The sequence below is a fragment of the Passer domesticus genome, chromosome 6 (genome assembly GCF_036417665.1).
Source record: "Passer domesticus isolate bPasDom1 chromosome 6, bPasDom1.hap1, whole genome shotgun sequence".
NCBI classification, from domain to species: Eukaryota; Metazoa; Chordata; class Aves; order Passeriformes; family Passeridae; genus Passer; species Passer domesticus.
In genome coordinates, this window is record NC_087479.1 from 37,579,033 (window position 1) to 37,605,007 (window position 25,975).

Here is a 25,975-nt window from a genome sequence, read left to right on the forward strand (position 1 = left end):
GATTTCCTCTGAAGAGAAAAGATGCTTTCCATAAAAAATAAAACACACAGGACAAACACTTGTTAGCAGTGAAAGTCCATTTGGATACATTCCCATGTCAGAATCTATCACTTTAAGGAGTGCAGTTGCTTCAGGTCTTCGGGCTGTATGGATTTTTTTCCATGCTAGTCTTTGCTAGGTTATTAAGCAGTACTATACTTACTAAAATGCACAGGAAGAAGCCACGAGCCAGAATTCATTAATCCTCTGACAGGCTATTTTAAAGCTGCCTAACACTGCCAGCACTGGCTTTGTCCTTAATCCTCACACAGGGTATATACACACCTGCTGAGCGTGTCCAGACAGAGGCAGCACAGTCAGTCAGTGATGCTTAAACAGCCAGATCCAGCCAGAAGCCAAGCACTGCCCCTTCCACACCCACACCCACATTGTGACTGCGCCTGCGTCTGCCTGCAGGTATTGCCCCTCCTCTGGAAACCTGCTTATCTGCTAATGCCCTGCAGGTACAGCCTGGAGGGCAACGGTGCTGTTTACAGCCCTGTGTCTGAATGGTACCCAGGACAAATGACATCTGCAGAGGCCACAGTTAGCAGTAATCAGCCTCCACCTGTCCAGAGATTCCAAAGGCTCTCCTGTCCTTGCAACCAGCCAACAGCATCTGAGGAAAGTGCATGTTTCATTCAGAGGCACCCTTTAATTTAGACAAAATAAATTGGGCACCAAAGTAGGAGCCTCATTAACCCTGGGGATAACACTCAACCTTTACCACAGCGGGATCCTTCAGCCATTGCAAACTGGTTCTTCTCTGACAAATCCTAGAACAGGCACTGCCTGGGCAAAAGGGCAAGGCTGGTAACAGCCCAGGTCCTAGTTCAGAAACAAACTGTCATATCAGAGAAGAACAGCTGCAGAAAGGATGGAGTAAACCCAACCACAGAACACTGCTAAAAGGAAACTGGAACAGTATCTCTCCTAATCAGCTTCTATTAAACTCTTAACTCTCCTCTTCCACTATACGAGTCTCCAGAAGGGTTATGATTACATGACCAGTGCATCACTCCACACAGATGAAACCAACTCCACACTTCTGTGACAAAAACTGCATTAAGACTGGGTCATCTTGGTACTTTGTGTGATACAAATCAGACCCAACAACAACACTGTGCAAAATGCAGCTACTCACTTTCTAGGGCTCAGTAAATTTCTCAGCACAGCTTTGAAGTGCACCATATTAGGGCATCAGCATACACAGAGGTGGTTCACATACTGCATTACAGCACGATGCAGCGTGGGTGCCTGCCCACATGTGTACTAATAAACCCCCACCAGCACTGCACAGGAATTATATGAAGCACGAGAGACACAAACCAAATGACTTCTCTTTGTTGTTTTTTTGCCTTACAAATGAAACTAAGCCTCCATCAGGAGCACCTACCAATTTTTACAGACACAAGACTAGAATCAACCAACTGAGCTGCTCCTTGCACACGTACAGTGAACAATGACAGACTCACAATGCAAACATGTGGTCAGCAAGGCAATTTTCCCATTTGTTTCCCACCCAAGGACCTACATTCAGATGAGGGGTTTGGAGTGGTATTAGAAACACTGTCCTTTCCAGGGCTGAAGCACAACAGGCATGGACAGTAATCCTTCCCCCTAGAGAACTAACTACTGGCTACTCAGTCAGGAAAAATTATCCCATACCACAACCAATGGCAACAGACAGATTAGGGCTTTAGCTCTCCAACCTCTTGCTTCCCTCTAACAAGTATTTTACACATACCACCTTACAAGCCTGGCCCTTCTCCAGAGTCTGACCATTGCCTCCCTGCTGATCTCATTACTCAGGTGTATCACTCCCACTTCCCTATCCACACCACAACTGAAATATGTTTTAGGTCACAGATTTGTGTGCTATTGCCTGCTTCCTTTTTACCTGAAGGAAGGAAGGAAACAGAGAAAGACTGTTCCTCATGCTGCAGTCATCCTCACTCCAGAGACAAACACACTGAGTACCCCTCTCACCTGTATGCCCCGCCAGCTGCACCCATGAGTAGCGTTTCTTGAAGGGGCTGATGACTGGTAAGTTAACCATGGTTTTAATTGTATGCCATGCCTTTTTCTGGAAAAGAAAAGAAATCTTAAGTTGGGCAAAAGCTGAAATCCTGACACGCTACAAAATTATTGCATAGCTTCATGCACATTGAATTGCTCCTCACTAATGTGTAAGTGCTCCAAGGTGGAACCACAAAACAAACACTATCACTATTGTTGGAAAAATATGCACACAAACCCAAGAATGGACAAATAAAGATAACGCCTTGCCATGCACAAGAAAGCTGCCTATAAGGAGGGGGAAAAAAAGTCATACTGCACGTCACAGGCCTGTTCTTAGCCACACCTCGCCCTCCGTCTGTGAGTCACACAGTGTGTGGACAGCAGATGCTGAACGAACACACACATGCACCATATGCACATTTAAGTTTCCATGAGACATGCACATAAGCTGCTTGTCACTGTCAGCAACACTTCCTTTCCCAGAGAACTTCAGCATCGCCTCATGATTAGCAGCTTTCCCCGAGCCAGCAGGTAAATCCTACTGGCACACCTGCATAGAAAGCACATCTCTAGTCGGACACTGAGCTCACCCAGGTCCCTCAGCACCCACTGGCGTGCAGTAGAAGCTACTCCAGGTCATGAATTTTCCTACTCCCTCCCCTGCTTCCCAATCCTGTTACTTTTTAACAAAGCTGGGCATTGCTCTGGCAACCTTTGGCTGCAGCTGTCTGGGTGCCACTGCAGGCAGACAGGGAAACAGAACAGCTGCTCACAAAGAGCAGCTGAGCGCTCTGTCACAAAGGCAGGGGGGGGAAAAAAAAAAAGTAGAAAGTGAAAAAGTCTCATGCCCTGGAACTGAAACCCAGATGGGAGAGAACTACAGCCCACTAACGTTCATGTTACACTTGGAGGGATCCCAAAGTGCTTTACAAACAAGGAGAGCAGGATCAGTTCTTCTATCACTAGAACACAACACCCTGCTGGAGAGGAAAAATTACACTTATGGCATGACAGTTTAGTGCTGAGGGGGTTTTGCTGAGATCAGGTCTACCTGGGGATTAGGCTGCACTTAGAGAAGTGTTTATCAATGGCCCAACTGGAAATCACAAAAATCAGTGGGAGGTATTAATGTCACTGAAAACAAGTTTAGGTGCTTGCTCATCAACCGGAAAATACACATTCAAAACAACTGTGTCTTCTCTAGGATGGATATTGATCTAAAGATATAGGTCCTTAGGATACCTAATTTTTATTGTCTTCTACAGTCTAAGTGTAAAACAGAAAATGTGAAATTGCAGGCAATGATACACAGGCAAAACATTGCTTTCCAGATCACTCTCTGACCTCGCCACGCTTCCCCAAACTTATTAACTTACACAACATCTGTTATAAGGTACCCTCCAGCTACACTGGTCACCGTGTGAGGGAAAAACCTGTAGTTACCTCAGAATGTATCAAGAACATATAGGAACCCACAGACAAAAGGAATTTTTTTTAAGGATTTGCCTTCACAAGAAAGTTTTAAGTAATGCTTTGAATTAAACTGACACAACAATGCAATTGCCACATGGGCATACTTACTCTGAAATGAGATTGCTTCTACCCATTAAACTTTGGGTTTTAATGGAGTTCAAGCTGCAATTAATTCACTCTTAGTCAGATATGTGCCCCATGCATCAATGATACTTTTGAAAACATATTATGCCAGTGAGAGGAAGAATCCAGAGAAAATCCTGGATGTTTGAGAATTATGAAGACTCAGTTGCACTTACTAAAACTCTACAGATGTTACTAGTTCTAGGTAAACTCTAATTTCATAACTAACTTCTTCATATGCTATATTATTTGGATTTCATATTGCTTAAAATTTGCCTTAAGCTGCTCCAAACTGCAGCCTTGCAGTGCTGAACAGTGACTTGTGTCTATTGCAGACCCAGCTGCTGTTCTGTGAGGATGAGAGCGACTCTTGTACACCACTTAAACATGTCCATAGCCTCCTTCTGGAGGAAAGTGCAATGTATATACTGTTTTTCAAGTAGCAAAGAAATTATTGCTGTGCAGTTCATTTGTGAGATTTCACTGATAGTAGAAGCTCTTCAGGCTACTGTGCTGTTTCTACTTCAGAAGGACAGAGCCTCAAGTTATTTAAACAATAGTTGAAAAAAACCATTGTTATGAAGTAAAATAACCTCTTTGAATGTAGCTCCTGCCAAAGACTCCGTTTTTTAAGATTCCAGACCAGTTTTCAGAGCAACACTCGTTTTTCCCCATCCCTTAATCAGAAGTTAACATCGCTCCACAACTCTGTCATAAAGACCCCCCACACATTATAATGTTCCTCTCCTGACAAACTGCATCCTGTCTCCCAGTGGCTTGTCATACTGCTACACGCACCAGTAACGAGAAGCACAGATTCTCAACGAATGCACATCAACTGTCAATGCAACATCACACTCCAGTGGCTCTCCTGCCTCCTCCCTCCCACCAAATGCTAAGAAGCTGAAGCTTTTATTTGTACTGTGGGCATGAAGGAGAGACAATGGGCCAAATTCAGCCCTAGCTCAAGTGGACTTTGGCTGCGTAGATTATGGCTGCCTTGGATAAGGATGTTTAAGCTACTCATCCAATAAATAGGCACTGACAATTTTTATTTATCTTTTTTAATTATAAATAATCTCTTCACAAACCTCGCCTCCCCCTCAAGATAAGGAAAGCAGAAGGCTCAAGCTGGGAGGGAAAGGACTGCCTTCAGACCCATCCTGTGGGGAGTGTTGCCATCAGCAGGGTTTCAGCAGTTTCACTTTCCTCTACCTCAATTTCTAGTCTCCCAGCTCACTCAACCCAGGGTACAAATTGCCAGGATGCAAGCAAGGCTGCATGCTGGTAGAGCAGTGGTGTGAGTGGGAAGATGAAAACTTTGTGTGCTTGCTGTAGGAGGAATCATTCTCACTTCTATTTCTAAAGCAAGATCTCTTCTTCTTTGTTAGCAATGGCATTATGTGCTTTTCAAATCACTGCTTTATGCTGCAGTGGCAAAGAGGGCTTCTACCACTGCCCATCTGTATCTGCAGCCTTATCTCCCTCTGCTCCTGTTTCTTCTAGATTCCTGATCAGTCTTCCCTGATTTTTTGCTCTGCCTGGGTTTCTCCAACATTTCACTTCTTCTAGATTCCCAGGCGAAACTCAGGTAATCTCTATATTGTATCTGCATTCAGGATTGTTTGAACTGGCATCACTGATGCTATTTTATATGCCTCAATATGCTCAAGAGTTTTCCAACAGTAAGAAGAAAGGTATTCCAAAAGAGTCAAGAAGCAAACCTGAAAAATATTAACATTCTTAGACTCAGTAAGTTACTCGATGTGAACTTTAATGACACATGATATAAACCCCCCTGAGCAATAAAAGGAGTGGGGCACTAAAGTGGGAAAAGCAAGTGTTCTGCCAATGGGGCAGACCATGTGACAGTCTGTGCCACGGCAAGTGTGCCCCTGGCAGAAAACAGACAAACTTTCAGGGAAGAGAACGGGAAAAGCAATTCACACAATGCAGCCACAGTGCATGCAAAAGAACTGTGGCTTGGTATCTGGTCTGCTACCTGGATTACTCTCTTGACTCACTTTCCTAAATGTGGAGCACAGCTCTGAAGAGGGGCACACATCCATGCAGCAGATGGAAACCTGCTCAGTGCATATGCAGACAAGATGCACAGGTGAGGTATTCCCCACCTATTCTATCCTGGATAAAGGTGGCTGCTGCCAAAGTGTCCATCCATTACGGGAGAGCAAAGAGCAACAGTAACCAAACATCACTAGTTTGTGTGAGCACACCTTTCTCCAGGCCTTTTCTCATGGTAAGCATGCAATTCCACAGACAACCAGTGTGCAGAGACACAGCCATGATGAGCCTGCACAAATACACCAGAGGACTTGCCTGATGAAAATCCACTGAACTCTCTGGGAGGTATTTCATCCATTTGAAGGAGTTTGGCCTCAGACCCCACTGTTGCCAAGAATAAAAACTACCAGGCTTTCCTGAAACCCTCCCATCACTGCTGGACAAGAGCTGCAACATCCTAATAAGCAAGCTCACTGAAGAGATTAGTGCAAACTCCCTGAACTGGATGGAGCTTTTTTAGTTGCTATTGTTGTTTTATAGGCAGTACAGAACACCTAGCATCTCTCTGAGCATATGCTGAATCCCTCAGGAACAGGAGAGCCACTCTAATTCCTAAAGGCAACAGTGGATAGGGACCTGAACGTTCCTCTACTGTTCTATGGAAAAAATAAATAGAATCTCTCACTTATTTAAGGGTAAAAATAAAACAGTATCTCAGTTCTGTGAATATCTGAAACATATGTAACCACCCTCAGGCAAGAAATGACAAACAGGTAACATACAAAAGAATTTGTTTCACTTAGGACTTTTCAGCAATTACAATAATTAAAAACATCAGTCACATCTAAATTAGGAAGCGTTGGGGGAATAAGAAAAACCTTTTTCTTCAGAAAAATGAAGTAATTCAGCTTTCATAATTCTAGCATATTACTTGAAACTATAATGAGTTGAAGAACAAAAGAACACTAAAATTCAATATAAATCAACAGGGTTTTTAAAAATATCCATGATTCCATCAGCAGCAGAGTGGAGGTGTAGTTTCTTGCCTGAGCTGGTAAATCATCATGGAAATTCTGCTAGGCTATTGTAAACAATGACCCTTTAATCATTTTACTGGGTACATTTCAGCCATTTCTTTACCCAAGATTCTGTTGTCTTCTTTTTCTTTTTGTATTTGTGCATTAGTACAAAGCCTACATAAGAAAGCTATCATGACAGCAAGAAACAAAAGGATAATGAGAATTTTTTTTAGTAATCCCTTTTTTTTTTCTTAGAAGGCTTTAAGAAAGAGTACTTAATTGTCAGTCATCATTATCTACTGTTCTCTTAAAGTCTTTACATCATTTAGGCTAAATTCTGCCACTCTGGGACATGGGGGCTGAAATCTAATCCGTAATGCTGGTTGCCACTGCCTACTCAGTGTCTCACCAACTCCTAAAAGGAACAAAGTTCCTCCACAGGGACTTGTAAGGAGTACAGAAAACTATAATTATCAAAAAGTTACTATGTGCATTTCAGAACAATCCTGTAAGAGCCATGTGCTCAAAATGCAGGAGCACTGAGCAATCCCTGCCCAGAGATCTTGGCCAACACAGTGAGCAGCGGGCCCACACGAAGGTGATGAGCATTGGCCTCTTTTGGGGCACAGTAACCACAGCAACAGTGTCTGGAAAAGTAAGAAGTGTCTGGGAACTCATCAGACCAGTCAATGGCTGGAACTGCCTTCTATGAGCACCCTGAAAATAACACCGAGAATTACTAAACTGGGTATCAGTTATGACTTATCCAGGCACAGTATTAGTCATTCTCCAGTGGCTCACCTTTCTGCTGGGTTGGCTTTTTTGTCCCTCTTCTCTTCCTTCCTGGTCACACTCTAGCACCTATATTACCCTGAGTGACACAACAAATCCTCAGGAGGTCCATGATATTACTCACAAGGTGTCTTAAGTATCAGTGTGAGCAGCTGGTGACTTTCTGTTCATAACTGTTTCTTTTAAACTCTGCATCTTTTACAATTGTATTATTGCTTCACAGAACGGGTCAGGTTTGGAAGGGACCACCGTGGGTCATTTGGTCAAACCTCTCTGCTCAAGCAGGGTCATTCTAGAGTACGTGGCACAGGATTGCATGCAGATGGTTCTGGACTATCTCCAGTGAAGGAGGCTTCACAACCTTTCTGGGCAACCTGTTCCAGTGCTTGGCCACCTGCAGAAGTTCTATTTCCTATTCAGGTGGAACTTCCTGTGCTTCAGTTTCGGCTCACTGCCTCTTGTCCTGTTGCTTGACACCACCAAGCAGAGTCTGGCTCTTTCCTCTGACAGATACTGATAGACACTGAGGTCCCCTCTCATTTTTCTCTTTTTGAGGCTGAACAGGCCCAGCTTCCTCAGCCTTTCCTCATAAGAGTTGCTTCAGTCTCCTAATCCTCTTCAAAGCCCTTCTCTGGACTTGCTCCAGGAGCTTCATGTCTCCCTTGTACTGAGAGCCCAGATGCAGCCTCACAAGGGCTAAGTAGAAGGGTCAAATCACTTCCTAGACCTGCTGGCAATGCTCTTCCTAATGATTCCAGGATACCATTGGCCTTCTTGGCCTCCAATTCTGCTTTTTATAGTATATACACTTACTTTAAATGTTTTCTAAAGCCTCTGAGTTAATTTTATTTACAAAACCCTTGACTGCTTTATTTACCATAATTTATTAAAACTGAAACCAGTTTGAAAGCTAATTTGTTTTCCTAATTATTTATGCCATTTTATTTAATTATTTAAATAATTTAGAAAATTTAAATAATATATTTGTTCTCTGCCTTCACTACTGTTTGTCACTTTATTTGAAATGGCTTTGACCTGACATATTGGACCTACACAGGTAAAGAACTTATACGTAGGTCTAAAGCCATTAACCATATTATTTTAATGGATTAAACCTAGCCAAAACAAAACTTTCTTTTCATCTGTTTCCACACTACCAATACCTGCCCCTACTATAAAAAGCTTCCATGAGAAATAATTTTTAGCAAATCAAAACCAAGAAAATTACTGGCCTAATTTAATTACTGAATAATTAGATGTGGTCCTTTCTCTGTGTGAATGTAGCCAATAACAACAGTACTATAATTACAATCTACTAAAAAAATAACCACATAACACTTAAGCAAAGTATCTACTGCTTTGTCAAAATCACAATACTCTACCAAGACAAGCTGTTATCAGCACAGCTTCCCCCAAACCAAAGACTGTTCCATGGGTGCAGCTTCCCAGCAGCCAGCTTCAGTGGTTATTAGGGATTTCATTTTCTCAAGGAATATAACTCTGGGACAGTTCACCATATGGTTTCACCTCATGGAGAGAACTGAGGATCTGAGTGATGTTATATAAGAAAAATAAAATTAAGAAGATAGTGAGAGTTGCTGAGCAACACAGTATCTTTCCGGTTACAGTCACAAAATTTGCCTATCAAGGGATTCTGGTTTTGAGTTCTTTCAGTTTGAGGCTTAGTATAGTTGTCTTTGCAGATATGAAACAGGCAGGCAGTCATCTTGGTCAGACCCAGATCCTGAACCAGCTGACATTTTTATGCCAAAAAAGCAAAACATAATTAACCTCCATGTTTCTTCTAGTAATATATGCATACACATTCATGCACACTTTTAAAATGCATAAAGCAGATAGTAAAAGCCTTTGACTGCAGATGATCCAAAGTCCATTACTTTTTTTTATAATAATCCAGACTATAATAAGTCCTAGGCTTGGGATCATCTGGTATTTGAAGAAAACTTAGAACACCCTACAAGACACGGAGCAAGTGAGGCATACATGACATTTTTACCATATTTGTTGGGAGAAATATAACTGAAATACCCGCAAAGGTTCTGTGTAGGGAAACAAGGTGCAAGATTTTCCCATAGCTAAAACAAAAATGCCCCAAACAACAATGACAGCAAATCCCTGAATTTATCATATAAGGCACTTTATACTTTCAGCAGCCAGTTTCTGTGCTCTTGGTCCCTATTAAAGGTTCCTGGAATCTTCAAGCTCAGGAGATTCTTGCTGCCAAGTCTACTACCCACTTGGCTGAATCAGACATGAATCACAAATTGAGACAAAGATCTCAATGGGTGGGAGGTGAAAGAGCAAGTAGGAGAATGCTCCCCAAACGTATGTGAGTGAACCCTCACACAAACCTTTATCACTGAGCTTCTGAGTGCAACCCTTAATTCAGCTCCCAAAGCAGCTCAGCCACTTTATTACCACATTTCACCTTCTAGTCCTGGGCAGGAAACGGGTTCCTCAAGCACCAAACACTGATCCAGAGAGGAGTCAGTGTTCATGGCTAGACCCAAAGCCATTTGGGGCCAGAATGCTGTGCTGTGATATAAGTGACAGCCCGCTCCAGAGTGCGGAGCTGCGAGCACCAGCTTTAGACAGTCTGTGCCCTGACAGCCAACAGCATCACTCTTCACACCGAGATCTATGCCAATCAATGCCAACTGATAATTTGACCAAATCACAGCAAATCCTTCTGCCAGGAAAGCTGTGTTACTTCAAATGCTGTCAGCTGTTGCTCAAGGAATACAGCGCAACCACACCCCTGGTCAAGGATATCCCTGAGCCGTCCCCACCTACTGGATGTCTTGGCAGCCCTGACTGTCCCTGCATCTAAGTTCCCAAGGGAACTTAACACTCCCTGCTTTGTCACACAGTTGATCTTCCCATCATGTAGGAGTGCCAGCTGGAGCTGTAAGACTGATAATCAACAGCAAGGGAGAACATGCACTCCTAAAGAGCAGTAGTTTGCATGCTACACAAGCAGCCTCCTGATCAGCACCTCTCATCAGACTGCCAGGCAAACTGTGAACACACCTTCAACTCTCCCTCCCTCTCTCCCTTTCACCCTCCAGCCTTAGAGAAGAAACAGTGCTTAGCCTGTTCTTAGCCCTTGATGCATCTGGCTTTGCACTCAGCCATGGGTGAGGGCCACAGCTGCTCAACCAACATTTGGCAGGTGGATCCTCTGACTGCGGGGTTTCCATTTCCTGTTTGTGCTGCACTCAGGATGGGCTGGGCTAAATCTTCGGAGTCATGAGAAACACTTAATGCAATAAGCAGAAACAACACTGCAAGTCAGAAGCCTCAGGTTCCTGTGTTTTCTCCCCTGTGGTGCCTCACCAGGCAGTGAGATGCACACACAATTTGGTTTTGCTACTCTTTAGGATGCGTGGTAAGCCTGCTGGGTGTTCATTATGTCTGGACTAAAGGAAGAAGTGAACGGAAGAGAAATGGATGGTCACTACCAGACTCAATTACTAGGAGAACAAAGTCCCATGTCCCATCCATAGCTGGATTCTACTTGTACAGTCCAGGATCAGTTTCCCTCTAAATCAGAGGAAAATGAACTACAAAGAAGCAAAAGCCTTGCTTGCCCTCCTGCAAAGAGCACCAAGAGCCACAATCTGCTGACTATTCTGCAGGGATCTATATCAGCATTTTGTTTCTGGTTATTACCAGTTGAAATATCTGCAACCCCTACATTATTCCCAGGACAAAAGACAAAATAATAAAGTTAGATGGCTTCAAAGGTGCATTGTCACAAAGGTTTCCTTCATTTATCTCACAGATATGTTGTAAAAGCTGATACTGTTGATTGAAAAACAGATTTTAATTCAACAAGAATAAATGTTTTCTGTTCTAAGTGATACTAAACTGTCTGCCTTCCATAGCAGGCATTAAATATGGCTATTATCCCTACTTTCACAGCTTGTGGTCTGCTCTGAAAGACACTGGGTCTCTAACAGGATGGAGCTCTGCTACCTGTCCCTACTGAGCACAGGAAAGGTGAAACAATGACATTCTGCCACTACCAGAACTCTGTCAGAACATCAGTCTTGCTGGAAACTGAAATGTTACTATCCAAGAAGTAAATGGAAAGTTCCTCACTATAGGAAAGTTGACTCAGAGCCCAAACACTCAAGATTTATTCAGGCTGTCCATCACCCAGAACAGATATGTGGTAAATCAAACATCACTTTAGCAGATGGTGTGGCAGAAGGAAAGAAATCTTTCTTAACCTCCAAAACAACTGCAGTTTAAATATTCAGGAACAGTCTAGCAATTTGGTACTTCTCTGCCTGTCTTCCACATCTCATGGGTCACTGACTGACATCTCCAGTCATGAGAAGGGGACATCTAGAAAGACAACACTCTTTAAATGATAAAATAAGCCCAACATCCTATCAGGTAGAACAGAGAATTATCAGTTCCAAACAGGATGAATATTTGGGAATACTTAAAACACAAACAGATCCACATTTCTCTGTGCATAGACCAATAAATAGGTTTAGCCTAAAACATAATCACAACATGTTAAGACATAAACTTGCCATTTGTGAACTGTGCATGACCTCAAATCCAAATGTTCTACAAGTACCAATCAGTTTAAACCAGGTGTGGTTTCTGTGTAACATCAAGGGAGAGTGTGTTCTGGCAAGAAGCCAGGAAATAACTTCAATAAACTAATCTCCCCCGAGTGAACCTGGGAAGGAAGCTGAGCACGTGCTTCATCTCATTGCAATGGTGGTGCAGTCTGTTACCTGCAGACACAGCTCCATCCTGCCTGCCCAGCACCTCAGGGCTAGGCACACCACCTCAACAGCCTCAGAGGCCACAGCAGAATCTCCAGTCTGAGCAAAGAGAGAAAATTTTAATGCTTATCCTTTCTTACACTTTCCTATTTGCCAGAAACCACTACCATCCAACAGGAACTGCAAAACTGTTTTCTACTAGTTGGTCAAAGATCCCTTTTCCTACCCCCAGCAGTTTGGGTTAGTGGACGTATGCTGAAAGCTGACCCTGCTTTCAGCACATCCTCATGTAACAGCCCAGAAACTGCATCCCACACAGCTTTGAGAAATGTAACAGTGGAAGACCATTGTACTGTAATTAATTTTTCTATAGTAAAGGATAGGAAGCACAAGGACAGAATTAAGGTTGCTGCATGTATATATCTACATACATATAGAGCGGTTACTGACCAATATTGATTTTTAAAACGTTTTTATATAACTTTTCTTTTCTACCAAGATAATTCAGCATCTAACATCCCAAACTGTCTGACACTTGCAAAAGATCTGAGCAAATTTCACTGCTTCAATATGGAATCTAGGTCCAGATATGTGCCCTTTCTCTGCTCCAGTTCCCACAACTGCAGGTTATAACAACTCTACCTCAGAACGCTGTTGAATAATTTAAGTAATTAGTGCTCGTAAACTAAATTAGAGGCACTCAAATAAGACAGTCAAGTACTCAAATAAGCAGTAATTCAGTGTTAAGTGAAAAGGATTATGAGAGTCTAAAAATATGTCATGTAAAAAACAGGCCACACATATACTAGTAGCAGTTTGCTCTTCCATCTATCACAAGACAAAGTCCAGTACTCCACCTCTCCGGCCTTGTCTCCTCTGAACTGCCTCTTCCATTATCCTCTAAGGAAGCACAAGGAGTTACTGCCTCACCTGCAGTGCACTGCACTGTTCAAACAGGGCCCACCCCTGGCAATGGAATGCAAGTGTCAACATGCAACAGGCACTGCTGCTGAGCGGGGTGTGGTGTTTACCTAGGGGAAAGCCACATCCTTCAACCACGTTAATAACTCCAAGCTTCAACACAGTACAACCCTGAGATTATTCCAAACCACCCTGTTGAAAGGATTTTGAAATAAACAAACAAAAAAATAGCAACCCCAACCAAACAAAAATCCATGCTCCTATTAATGGAATATGGCAATGATTAAGAAACCTGTAATTCTGTGGAAATGAGGACTCTTCCCCTTATCCCATTGGAGAAAGAGGCTTACAAGTTTTGTTTTTGACACAAACCTAAGATTAGAGAAACTCTTCCTTCCCCAAGTCAGCCCTAAGAACTATGTAAGGAATACAGAGAAAAGATGACTTCTCCCCTTGAGAAAAACTACAGGATCAAAAGGTAATTTCTGTTAACAGAACAATGTAAGAGAAGTGAGTTGAATTCCTCCTCTGTATCAGTAGCAGCTAGCCCCAGAGACAAGGGGTTATTTAAGATTTTAATTTCCATAATGTAGCCTTAAGAAAGAGAATCAAATTCAAACCTTACATAAGCACGAGTGACTCAACTAAAGACTGAAACTGAAACAAGGCATCTGTCTTCCTGAAGAGTTGTGGGTGTTTGAACAATAGCAAATGTGTTTTATGGAGCATGCTTCCTCTGCCCGGAAGGTAAACTTGTGTTCACCATCAGGATACTGGAGATCCCACCTTTGTAGAAGCATAAACATCAACTGCCAATTATTAAGATGCAAACTCACCTAAAAATAAAGTAAAATAAACAGGGTGTAATTTATAAGGACAATTTATCTACCAAAATTATTATCTCATGGTAAAAGAGATTTAAAAACCCCCATAAAACTTCAAAGAACTTCATACTGTTGGCTCCTAGCAACAGAACTGCAAGCCACACTCCCGTATCTTGCACAACCACCTACACCAGCCTCCTGATACATGGAGCAAGCTGCCCTTCTGTGCCACAATGGGCATAGGTAGCAAAACCCAAGAGGGACCAATATCAATTTACCAGGGCTCAACAAAGAGAAGACAGACATTTGAAATGTCATCTGCAGATGGATGATGACCTACACTGGACACAGGAGAACAGGCCACGCAGAGAGATTACTTCACAAGACAAGACTGATTTTGCTGCCCATCTAGGCTTTTTCTTAAAGAATGCAGAGTAAAAAGAATATTGGTGATTTGGCTATATTCATCTTATAGTCCCCGACAGGATCGTTTCCTGTAAAATCAGAGGACTGAAAAGGCAGACTAGGATCAAGACACAGAACTATAGTAATGGAAGAGGACGTATTTCTAGAGATGATATGGAAAATCCCAATGGATAAACAGGGACAGGAGACAGATGATTAATTATCTGTCACTCCAGTTTTAATATTGGAATGAGAAATCATAATCAGGACATCAGCCAGTCCTATTACTGGAAAAAGACTTGGAGACTGTTGGCATAGTGATTAACTATCACTGGACTGTTACAGAGCTCATGACTTGCTCCCTTTCTTGGTGTCTTTCCTGAAAGCAAGTAATTTTTCGTGATCTTACTATAAATTTTGGGAAAACAACTCATGAAACTCTTGTAGGTGCCTGATTAGTACCCAAACACAAGCACCTGAAAGTCAGGTGTCTTCACTTAAAAATCCTTGTATAGGTTTTTCAACAGAATGTCAGGATCTGTCCTGAAATGAGTACCTCAGGATTTAATTGCTTACTCCTTCTGGGTTGGTACAAAGAAGGCAAAAAAGTTCCTTATTTAAATGCCACAGAGCAAGACAATACAAAATGTATCAAATTATCAGCTCAAAGTTCTGATACTCAGCATTTTGCACTATGAAAAGTGAGAGCTGAAGCGTAGGAAGGTTTGTTAGTTTCTTCAGATTATATTTTTCTCTGAACAAAGCTGACCCTTTGTGGGGTCGGTGACGCCATCCCTACAGACCATACATGGGTGGCAAAGGAGGGAGCCCACACCAAGCAGAGCTTATCATTACTAGAATATTCAGGTCAAGTGCACTTAGCCAACAACCCACTCAAACCCTGCACAAGATAACAGCTGATCTGCATGCAAAAACACTGTTCACACAGATTTTTATCCTTTCTGCTGCATCACATGAGCATACAATGATGGAGAAGAGTACGAAGGCCATACAGACTTCTCTAGCTCTGCCTATTTCAGAGGACCAGAGTCCCAAAACCCAGATTTCCTGCACAACCAGCAAAGCACCAATGCGCAAGAATTCTTTACATGTGTTTCAGTCTCTGGTGATTTGCTCTAAGTTAACCACCTCAAAAAAGAGCTAAAAATCTTTGGTTTGCTTCAGATTGAACAACTCTAACAAAAACTTGAGCTGCTTCCAAGGCTAGAAAAAGATTCATATCAACCCCACTACAAAATTTCTAGTGAATCCTCTGAAAAGCGTTTTAACCTTGAATTTTGAGGAAGGAACCTGAAATCTAGGAAGAGGAGTGCTTTCAGAAGCAAGCAATGTGAGGAACAGAAGTCAACCTGACAAAGCCTGGCAAATTGTAAGAACCTCAAATTAATTGGCAGTAGAGTCTCATTAGTATTTAATTACCTTCTGTGGAGACTGCTGGGCACAGCACAAACAAGGGATCAATGTGGCTCAGCTGTGAGGGACGTGTTCAGCCATACACAGGAGGGGAGCTTGAGGAGGCTCAGCTGTGCACCAGGCAGCTGTGAACAAGGTTTTCCCCACACCAGAGGGCACCTATCACAGTGCCTGAAGAGCCTCTCCAAGTGCAGCCCTCCTGTCAGTGCCCTCTCCAGCACGGGCACCTCACCCGGGCCCGGCGGCGCCGCCTCGTTCTGCAGCGCGCACTTTGGGAATGGAGGGAGGATGAAACATCACTGCCAGATGTCAGCACCTTCCACTGCTGGAACACATTCAGATCCAGAACTGCATTTGAGCTGGAACTTTAATAACGCCTTAAATGCAAAACTGAGTACTCAGAAGTTAGAAATTTTCAGAATTGGAGTTTTCGGTACAAACTTAAAGACACCCATTACAGCAGCAGTACACTGTTTTCCAAATGTTAGTGAATTTGTTCTCACAACCTGTTAAATGAAGGGTTTTATTCATATCTTATAGGGAAAAATACTGAAGGAAAGATAGGTTAGTGTGAAAAGTACAACTAATTTTGAAAGCTTAAACTGAGATGTCAACTTTTGCTTTTCCTAATACCCAGTTACACAATACTGTAGAATACTGCTGTAGAACAGCTCCTGTTAACTTTGGCTGCATGTACAAATGTTCAGTGTTTCTGCTAGTAAAGCTCACTCTCAAGTTAGTCAAAAGGAGAACTAAAAAAAATTCAGTTATTGGCCATGGTGAAAGTCTCCATAAATAACTTGCCTAGTCTCTTCCCGAGCAAAGAGGGACTGTGAAACTGTGAAAGGCAACAGCTCTCCACATCAGCATTCAGCAGCATTAAATTGGGAAGTCAGCCTTTCCCTTCTGTGATCTGCTGCAGAGCTATCTGTGAATAAACAGAGGTTCTGCAATACATGACATCAGTCACTGTGGAACTGTGAGTTGACTTTGAGTTGACTGAAAATATAGAACTGTTGAAAGTCATGAATTCTTTGCATCAAGTGCTATGCCTACATATAATGAAAGACAGTAGAACATTAACATACCCACACTGCAGGCACGTGAGTTCTTTCATTACATATACTTTCAATGTTTGACTGATGATTTCTTAATATAGTTGTCACATGTTCTCCTGCTTTTTTTGAGAATGTATTTTCCTTGAATTTTAAAGCAATAATCTGCTCGCCTATTAAGTTTTGCTCTTCCCCTCGCACCTCCAGTAGCCTTCCAATCCCTGTCAGTCACTCCCCTTCTGTCTGATGGTACACAACCTGAAGCTATTACAACCCTCTTACCTCCCTCATCTCCAAAGTTTTGCTCTTAAGTATCCTGCATTAGAACCCTGCAGCCGCCCTTTGCAATATGTGCACCCATAACACTGGCCATTTGAAAGTGCATGACAGTACCACTACCAGTGCCACATGCTCAGATCTGTGCCAGATGCTTCAAAATCTTTGAAAATTTTCAGCAGAGGTGGTGATTTCAGAGCACTTGAAGAGGTTCCAGTAGTGGAAGGTCTTGACACATGGCAACAACGCTCCCTCCATTTCCAAAGTATGTGCTGCAGAGTGAGCCAACGCTGGCTGGCTGGTGAGAGATGCCTTCTTGTATGGGAAAACCCAATTCACAGCTGCCTGGTGCACAGCTGAGCCTCCTCAAGCTCACCTCCTGCGCCTGGAGTGGGATGGCAGAACACATCCCTCACAGCTGAGCTCCGTCGATCTCTTGTGTGCCCACAACACAGACTTTGACTAGCACCAGCACCTCAAAGGTGAGAAGCAGAAGCCTGCATTTGATTCAGCACTCCACCACAGGAAGCAAACAAAGTAGAGCACAGAAAATAGTGCAGTCTTGAGTGAACATCACTAGAAAGAACCACTGCAGTGTTCTCAGCTATATGGAGCTGCTTGAAAAGAGCTGAGACACAAAGAAAGCTGTGTTCTCTGTAGCAGCTCAGAGTAGTGAATGCAGCTGTAACTAAGACTGGATCAGGAGACAAAATCAGTTATATTGATAATGAATGATAATTTTCTACCATCACTGAAAACAAAGATCTCTCTCTAAGCAGTGTTCAATGCAATTTACCAGGAGACATTATTCTTATCACATTAAAGTTATACGAAGTACACATGAAGTTGTATGAAGCAGTCTCTGCTGATACATCCCAAGTGAACTGTGCCATTCCCACTAACTCACACCATTCTGCAACATCCCAGCTTCCTGTTAATCCTCTGGATGAATCAGACACATTTCAGTACCAATGACACCCAGACTAAACATGTTTCTATACATATTCTTTATCACCTGTAACCACACCTCTGTTAGAATGCAGCTCACGTACAGATGAGGTCAGAAGGCTGAATAAGAATGGCAGACTGAAGTGGAATGTGAGTAAAATAACCTGGTAATAGTGGGCTGAAGTAAACAGTTTAAAGTGTTTGCATCACTGCGTCACCTTACTTGGATATTTCAGCCTGTAAATACGGAGTGCTCCTGGATTCTGGGTTAATGCCAAGCCCCCACAAAGCAGTGTCTGTGTTCCACTTGCTATAGTCACCAACTGGCTTGGAGAGTCTGTCCCAAGCTCTAAATCTGGATCATGTCAAGCCTATGATCACTGCCTCAAATGAGCTGTTGATTTGTCTTTGGCTGACTTCTTCCAAGCTTGCCAAGGAATAGAAGATTTCCTAACAAGCAACAATAGCCAGGCCTGATGGGTTCAGGGTAGGTTTCTATAGAATCTGTCTCACACCTACATGTTTTGGAATGTAAAAGATTTCATCCCTTGTGAGGAGTTCATCATTCATCAGTACAAAAATCCATTCAAATGCTGCTGGTTATGTGTTATCCCAGAAAACATTCTCCATTACTGACAGGAATGAATTAGTTAAGCATTGGAAACAATACACCAATACACCACCATTGGAAACACCACCACCACCACACTGTTCATCCAGTGTCAGGCTATTTGCTAATTTGTGAGCTTTTGAGATGAAGCTCTCTTGGTAGAGAAGAGCACTTAAAATTCCATTTAAACCTACGCTATGCAAGATCCAAATTAACATGGACTGACAAGCCAATTTTCTCTGCCTCAGCCCCCTTTCTCTGCAAGAACTACCCTGACTGTGAAGGAAGAAGAGAGATAGACTTGACTGCTGCTGTACATAAGATCACCTTTTCCTTCCAGGATGTCTAAGGTTAACTACTTTTTCTACCACCACATTTTACAGATAATCACTACAAAATGCCATATGATGATCCTTAGTTTTTTCTCAGCCACTGCTAAACAAAACAGCTATTTACCACATAAATACAATGTGCATTCTCAGCTTCCAACATTAAATTGCATCACATTGTGAGCATTTAATCAAACCAATTCACTTTAACACATTCAACTTATAATAAATTTTAGATGTGAGTTGAGGTAATTTTTGATTATGTTAACTACCACACTAATTACACGTGGTAATTAAATAAACCAGTTGAAAAATATTCACTCTAATCAAACCAGCCTAACAGGGTCAGAACCCAAAAATATACAGACGTACAAAATTTCCAAACTACTGCTCCAACCATTACCCTTATTCCTTTTAAGACTGGCATGGATTTTCACAAATAAATCTGCTGTGTCAATGATAGTTTGAGAAAAATACACTTAGATATGGCCTCTTTAAATGTGCATCACCCAGTGATGAGAAGCTGCTGTTACTTTTTTCTCACCTTTCAAGTTGAAACAAGCATTATAAGGAAGTTTGAACTATAGAAGTGGACATACAGAGAAACTTCTGCAACACACCCAACACAGCAGGTCCATAAGGAAAAGCACAGAGTTCTTTCAACTTTACACTGTATGCCCAAACAACATGTCTTTTAACATATGAAAAATGAAAACTATCAGAGGGAAATTGATTCAGAAGGGAAGAATCTTGTAATGTCTAAATCACCATTTCAGATATGACCAGAATTAGAAACTCTTATCTCATAAGGCATTTAATTGCCTCTCTCTCACCTGATTTGGGAACAGCTAAGTCATTTCCTTACAGACAAGAATCCACACTACTAATAAAAAGTCACCATTAGACCTGATACTGCTGATGGTTTGATATATTCCACCACTGCAATGTACAGTGGTAAAGAATTCATCCTCAAACTGAGAAATGGCTCTCAGTTCAGAGTTTTGTTCCAAGTACTGTGCAAACATGGAACATTACTGCTGTTCGCCTCAAATTTCTTCAGTATACAACAGGAAGATTTCAGTATTTGCTACTGTCATTATAAATATGCATGGTTTTAGCAGCATGAAATGTATTCCATCAAAAGCAGCTGTGAGCAGAACACTAGAGAAGCTTAGTTTCTATTTGACTGGTATCTACTGTCCTGCACCCTTATCCAAGTATCTACAGCTTGTCACTGTCCTCTATAAACTTGTTCCAAAAGCCCTCCAACCTCCCTAACATTTCCACACCTCCTCATAACTCCTCCCTTTCACCCTGTGCCTTAACTAGCACCTTCCACATTCCCTAACCTCGCCAGCCCACAGCACTGTAGGATCCCTCCCACACCTTCTCCTAACCACCCTCAGGACAGGAGACACTACCTGCTGCAGCTGGACCCAGCATGGAAGCACCTAGGGACTGGCCAGTATGCACATGGCATGTGCAGTCAACAAGTGAAACAGCTGTTTATCTCCTCTAGCACCTTCTCTCCAGAGAAGAAAAAGTACACACTTATTTTGGTTTCCTCTCTTCCACCCAGTCTGACCTTTGTGAAACTTTAAAGAGCTCTTGAAGAAACTTTGAGATGTCTATGCCACTGCCAAATTTGGCTGAAACCTACTAAAGCAGTTGAAATTGAATTGATAGAGTGATTACACAAGCTTTCTTTCCTTTGGAGAGTAGGCTAAAATCCCATTAACAGTCTTACTTATGTCATCCCGTCATTCCTATTCTTCATTTAAAAATAACAATTATATTCTACTGCATTAGCTTATGTAACCCACCCCTGAGCCAAAGTAGTTAAAACTTTCATCCTGTATTTATTAATTTAGTTAGTTAGTGTGTGTGCCTTTCTATACTTGTCCATTTTAAGGTACTTGATGTTATGAAAAATACAATTAAGAAGATCAGGAAACCAAACCAAATGCACTTCACTAATAAATACCCCCAAAGTTTCTGGACTGGTATCACTGCAGGCAAGAAATGAACTGCTTTTTCTCTAGCAAACTGTCAGCTGTTCTCATGGTTACGGTTCTAGGAATTTGGAATGACAGGTCACAGCTATGAAAATGAGTAGACTTATTTGGCATGTTTCTGTCTAGTAAATAACATTCTCCTATAAAGAGGACTAGAGGCTGCTGTACATTATCATGGTGTTTGTTCTCTGTGAAAACCACTCTTTAAAGTCTCTGTCCCAACAAAGAATGTGCTAACCAGACTTCATACTTCTTAAAACTGCTCATTCACAGAATGAAGACAAAAATACATAATTCTTGTATCCTCTCCATTACTATAAAGGCACCACTGGTGTTTTCACTGCAAGATTCAGCTATGTATATACACCTCTCAAGGGCACGAAGCAAGGCTACAAAAGTATGCTTCCCACTTAAATGCAGGAATGTTAGTTTTTGCCATAGGATAAAATCTATTCTGTCAATTGGCTATTTAAAAAATAACCAATATTTCTTCTTTTAAGTTACTGCTAAGAGTTACAAAGCTCCAAATATGTCATTATGCAGTTTCCATTATCACAGCTTTGCACCACTGGTTTTCACAAACTCCAAGTTGAACAAACAGGACAGCAGAACAGGCTTCCCTCATACTTCCATCCCTTCACTGTTGGAAGGGTCTTCTTTCAGGAAAGCCAGGACAGCCCAATTTCAAAGCCTCTGCTAATTACTGCAAAATGGCATGAATAACTTATGCAGAGAAACTGGAACACCACCCACTCAGCTGCTCTCAGAGGTGGGCCTGCCCAGATGCAAAGAGTCCCAGTGGAGCAGGGCGGGGACTGCACTGTCACCATCGGCCCCAAGGCATTCACTGCCCCCAACACTCCAGGGACATGCCCACGTACTGTGCTCAAGAAGAAACAAAAATTTAACATCATCATCATGTGCCAATCCATCCAACCCCAAATGCTCTGTGAAATACTTAACTGAATCACTCATCCTCTTGGAAAGTTGTTTGCCATGGGAACTACCAAGGAGAGCTTTTCTCCAAGGAATACAGTCAGAGACAGCACTCCCAGGCATACCATCCTGGGATTTAAGGCCTGATACCTCCAGGGCAGCAAGCCCTGGACACAGAGGCTCCCCAGCTTCCCATCTCACACACAGTCCTGCACACGTAGCTTGACAGCCCCCAATATTTCAGACTCAGCTGGGTCTTGATCTCCAGACCAACAGTAGAGAGGCCTGGGAGGGCCTTCTTCAGCTTAGGTCTGAAGTTCCTGGGTCTCCAGATGGAAGCCTTGAAGCTCTGATAACAGGAACATTATCAGAACTTCTACTCCCACAGTTGAAGACCTGGGCAAGTTTCCAAGGTCCCTGGTAGGCACTGGGGAGCCTGGTAGGCTTGACAACCCAGCAGTTCTCTGAGCATTGGTCTCAGTTTAATCATAAGGCGCCAGGCTCCAAATTGACTTCTAACATTTTCAGACAAAAGTCTCAGGGAATTCCCCAATACAAGAGAAATTATTTTAAAATGTCACAATTTCCCATGAATTAGGAAACAGAAACTTTGGCCCACCTCTGATTCCAGCTTCCTTCAGAAAAGTCTCTATGCTTTGTGTTCTACTCTTAGAACAAGCCTTCACCTATTAAAATACACTGGAAACAATAAATATAAACAAAATCTTCCAAATCGCCTCTAAATAAAATCTTCAAAATATAAAACCATTCCATAAGTTATCCTAGAATCTGTAGTTACTTTCACTTGCATGTGCATGCCTTGAACCCAAAGCCTTCTACTCTAAAATAAACATTCATCCTGCCTCAAGATTCACAAGTTGAAAGGATGCATCCTGTAAAGCTGAACCCCCAGAGGTTCAAAGCATAGACTCCAACTTTGGCACCGTATGAGGTCACTGTTTGCTGAGGAAATGACTGGATAGCATTGTCCAGTACCAAAAGACATCAACCACAAGAACGGTCCTGGATGCCTCCAGGTACTAGTGAGCAAACAGTGCAGCCACCTGAGATGAAGGGCAGTGCACCTGACCACAGGAGAAACAGCAGATTCCTGGGACTCGAGCTCTGGTGGGTAATGCAGCAAGGAAGGGAGGGATGAACCCTGTGAGAAGTCACTGAGAAGGTGAGCCCATTTAATTTATTAGGTAGTGCCATGAAGTTCTGCTGGTCTGGAGTCCTAGGTACCAATCCCTGCTCGGGTTTGACAACTTGCCACAGAAGGGACAATGAGATAAAGAAGATCAGCCACAGTGCAAGCTCCTGGGCACAGTTTGCCCCATCTTCCTCTACACTACAGGTATGGAAACATAACTCAGTCTTTTAAAACATCAAGTATTTCACTTGAGTTGAGGGAATACTTACTTTACCAAGGAGGAATAAAACAGTCCTGCAGCTGCACTAAACTTTGGAAAACTGCAAAAACTTTTTCAAAAACTGAATTATTATAATATTATCAAAGTTCTCATTTTCCCACACACCTAAGTGAACAGGATGGTCTCTCAGAGTTTTAAACATTTATAATATGGATATTTTTACTTTATCTATAAATCAGTGTTAGAGATCTTCTTCTTTTAATATTCTATTTTCTTGTAATTAAAAGGTGACTATAAAGACTTCCTAAAAGAAAGTAGTAGCACCCACATGATACATGCATGTCAGACTACAGGGAAGGATACAGCCCCAATCATTTAGGTCTCAATATTGCATTCAGTACCAATGACTTCACAGAATCAGAAGCATAAGCTTTGATGTAGCACAGCTTCTCATCTGAACAATCAGTTTTGCTTCAGTCTATATTCACAGACAGTTTAACCAGCTGCCACGATGCCATCTCAGAGTTCTCTTACTGCTGAAGCATCATCACTTAATTCTTGCTGCACACATACTGCCATAGCAGGGATAATGAATCAAATGATCCCATGGCCTTTTATTATCTTTAATTTCTGTTCTCCTGCTACTTTCACAAAATTGCATAGCATGTCTTTTAGAAAAGAAAGCAAAACAACAGTGATTTTTTTCGTGCAAACCAAATTCTATCTCAGAATCAAAAGTACAAACTAAGTATTATTATTACAGGTTTCTTTATACTCAAAATAACAAAATACAAAACCCATTTTTTTTCCTCTTCCAAAATCAGGCCACAAGTTGATGCAAACAAAACCAATATTGTGCACAGCATTTTAGTTCCTGTACTATGTGTCCTCTAAAGTAGTAAACCCACAATTACCATGAGAAAAGTCCAGCTGGAGGTATCACCTACAAGTTGCATTACTTCTTCTTTATACCTTTTTAATCAAAGCATATGTTCTGCTTGAAAACAATTCAGCACCAATGAGTTGGCAGTAGAACAACAATTTAAGCAGCAGTGTCAATGAAGGTGGGAGGGGTAATTCACTAAAGCTACATTTTTCAGGTACAAAAGCCTGAGAAGCACGCTATATGGAGTCAGAGAAATATACATCAAAGATGATGAAAAAGCAGCTAACTATATGCCTTTGAAAATGCACTTCATGGATGAAAGCTGCCAAATTACAGAGGGGATTTACTGAGAAGAATGTGTTGCTGCCAGAATGGACAAAAGCATGCATTCTATCCATTCCAAGCCCCTCCCCATCTCCTGTCATGCTCACAGCAAGAAGTGGCTCAAAAATTGACAACCACAGACTCCAGGACTGAAAGAGACAAAAAATACCTGCTGGGAAATGCCTGGTAATTTTTTTTTTTGAGCATCTGACACAGGAGACTGGAAAAAAAGGAAAAAACAACCCACTTATGATCAAAACACATCTCCCCGTATTCTTGGGACGTAAAGTACAACTCCACAGCAGAAAGAAACAGCGCACACCTGGCCGGGTTTTGGAGGAGCCCACGTGCAGAAGCGCTTTTCCAACAGGCACAGCAGCACACTGCTGCCGGCCCAGGACAGGAGTTTCACGGAGCTTTCCTGGAGTTGGGTCACGGAAACCTCACTCCAAGCGGGAGCATCTGCTGGCCCCTGAGGAGCCGGCAGTGGCCCAGCTGCCCGGCCAGGGGCAGCGCGTCCCGGGCGAACCGCGCCCCCCGCGCCCCTACCTGGCTGGTGTCCTCGCCGTGCTCCAAGTGCACGATGCCCTGGCTCCTACACTCCGTGTCGCTCAGCACGTCGTCCTCCGAGTCCTCCAGGAGGGAAGAGGAGCCGGTGGAGGAGACCGAGGAGTTGGACAGCCGGCGGGACTGCAGGTGCAGCGAGCTGCCCGTCCTCAGCCCGCCGCCCTCCGGCCGCGCCGGCCGCGCCTGGGGGCTGCCCTGCGCCTCCTCGCTCTCCTCGGCGGTGACGGTGAGCCGGGGGATGACGGGCGGCAGAACCCCGTTCGGGGGTCGGCAGCCCCTCTTCGGCCGGTCGGGCAGCTGACGAGCGGCGGCGGCGGCGACGGCGGCGCAGCGAGCCTCGAAGAGGGAGCAGAGCTCCCCCACGGTCAGCCGCTTGGCCCGGCTGAGCTCCGGGCTGCTGTGCAGCCCCGCGCGGGGCTCCATGGCGGGGTCGGCGCCGGGCGCCTGCCGAGCAGCGCTCCAGGACCGGCGGCCGGAGGCGCGCATGGGGGAGCGCCGCGCCGCCGCCGCCGCCGGGGAAACTTCTTTGTGGCTCGGTCAGTCTCCCGCGGCTGCCCGGAGCCCGGCGGAGAGGCGCATCTCCAGCCCAGCCTGCCCGGGCAGCTCTGAGTCACCCGCGGCGACAGCCGGAGGCTGCTACCGTGCCCGCTGACCCGGCGCCAGGGCCATGGGGGCGCGCTGAGCCCGCCCGACCGCCCGCCCGCCGCCACCGCCCCGCTCCGCCTCGGCGCTGAGGGGAGGAGCGAATCCAATCGCATCGAGCCGAGTCGAGCCGCGCCGCGGGAACCCCTGCCCGCCCCTTCCCGCCGCCTC

The 25,975-nt window shown here is 43.4% G+C and overlaps 1 protein-coding gene and 1 long non-coding RNA gene across 3 annotated transcripts in view; one reads left to right on the forward strand and one right to left on the reverse strand.

The window, feature by feature from the left end:
* Positions 1-25,975, reverse strand: part of ITPKA (inositol-trisphosphate 3-kinase A) — a 39,305-nt gene extending 13,330 nt beyond the window's left edge. Inside the window, exons 1-3 of one of the 2 annotated variants that reach the window (XM_064424661.1) lie at positions 25,145-25,972; positions 24,765-24,815; positions 2,029-2,125 (exon numbers count right to left, since the gene is read on the reverse strand). In XM_064424661.1, coding sequence (XP_064280731.1) covers positions 2,029-2,125; positions 24,765-24,815; positions 25,145-25,648 — 652 coding nt within the window. In that variant the 5' untranslated portion in view covers positions 25,649-25,972. Of the gene's footprint in view, positions 1-2,028; positions 2,126-24,764; positions 24,816-25,144 lie in introns of both variants that reach the window. The other variant, XM_064424662.1, reaches the window with a different exon arrangement.
* Positions 2,447-7,523, forward strand: LOC135303186 (uncharacterized). The gene is made up of 3 exons (XR_010364677.1): positions 2,447-2,592; positions 5,164-5,248; positions 5,935-7,523. It is a non-coding gene; the product is annotated as an uncharacterized LOC135303186 (long non-coding RNA).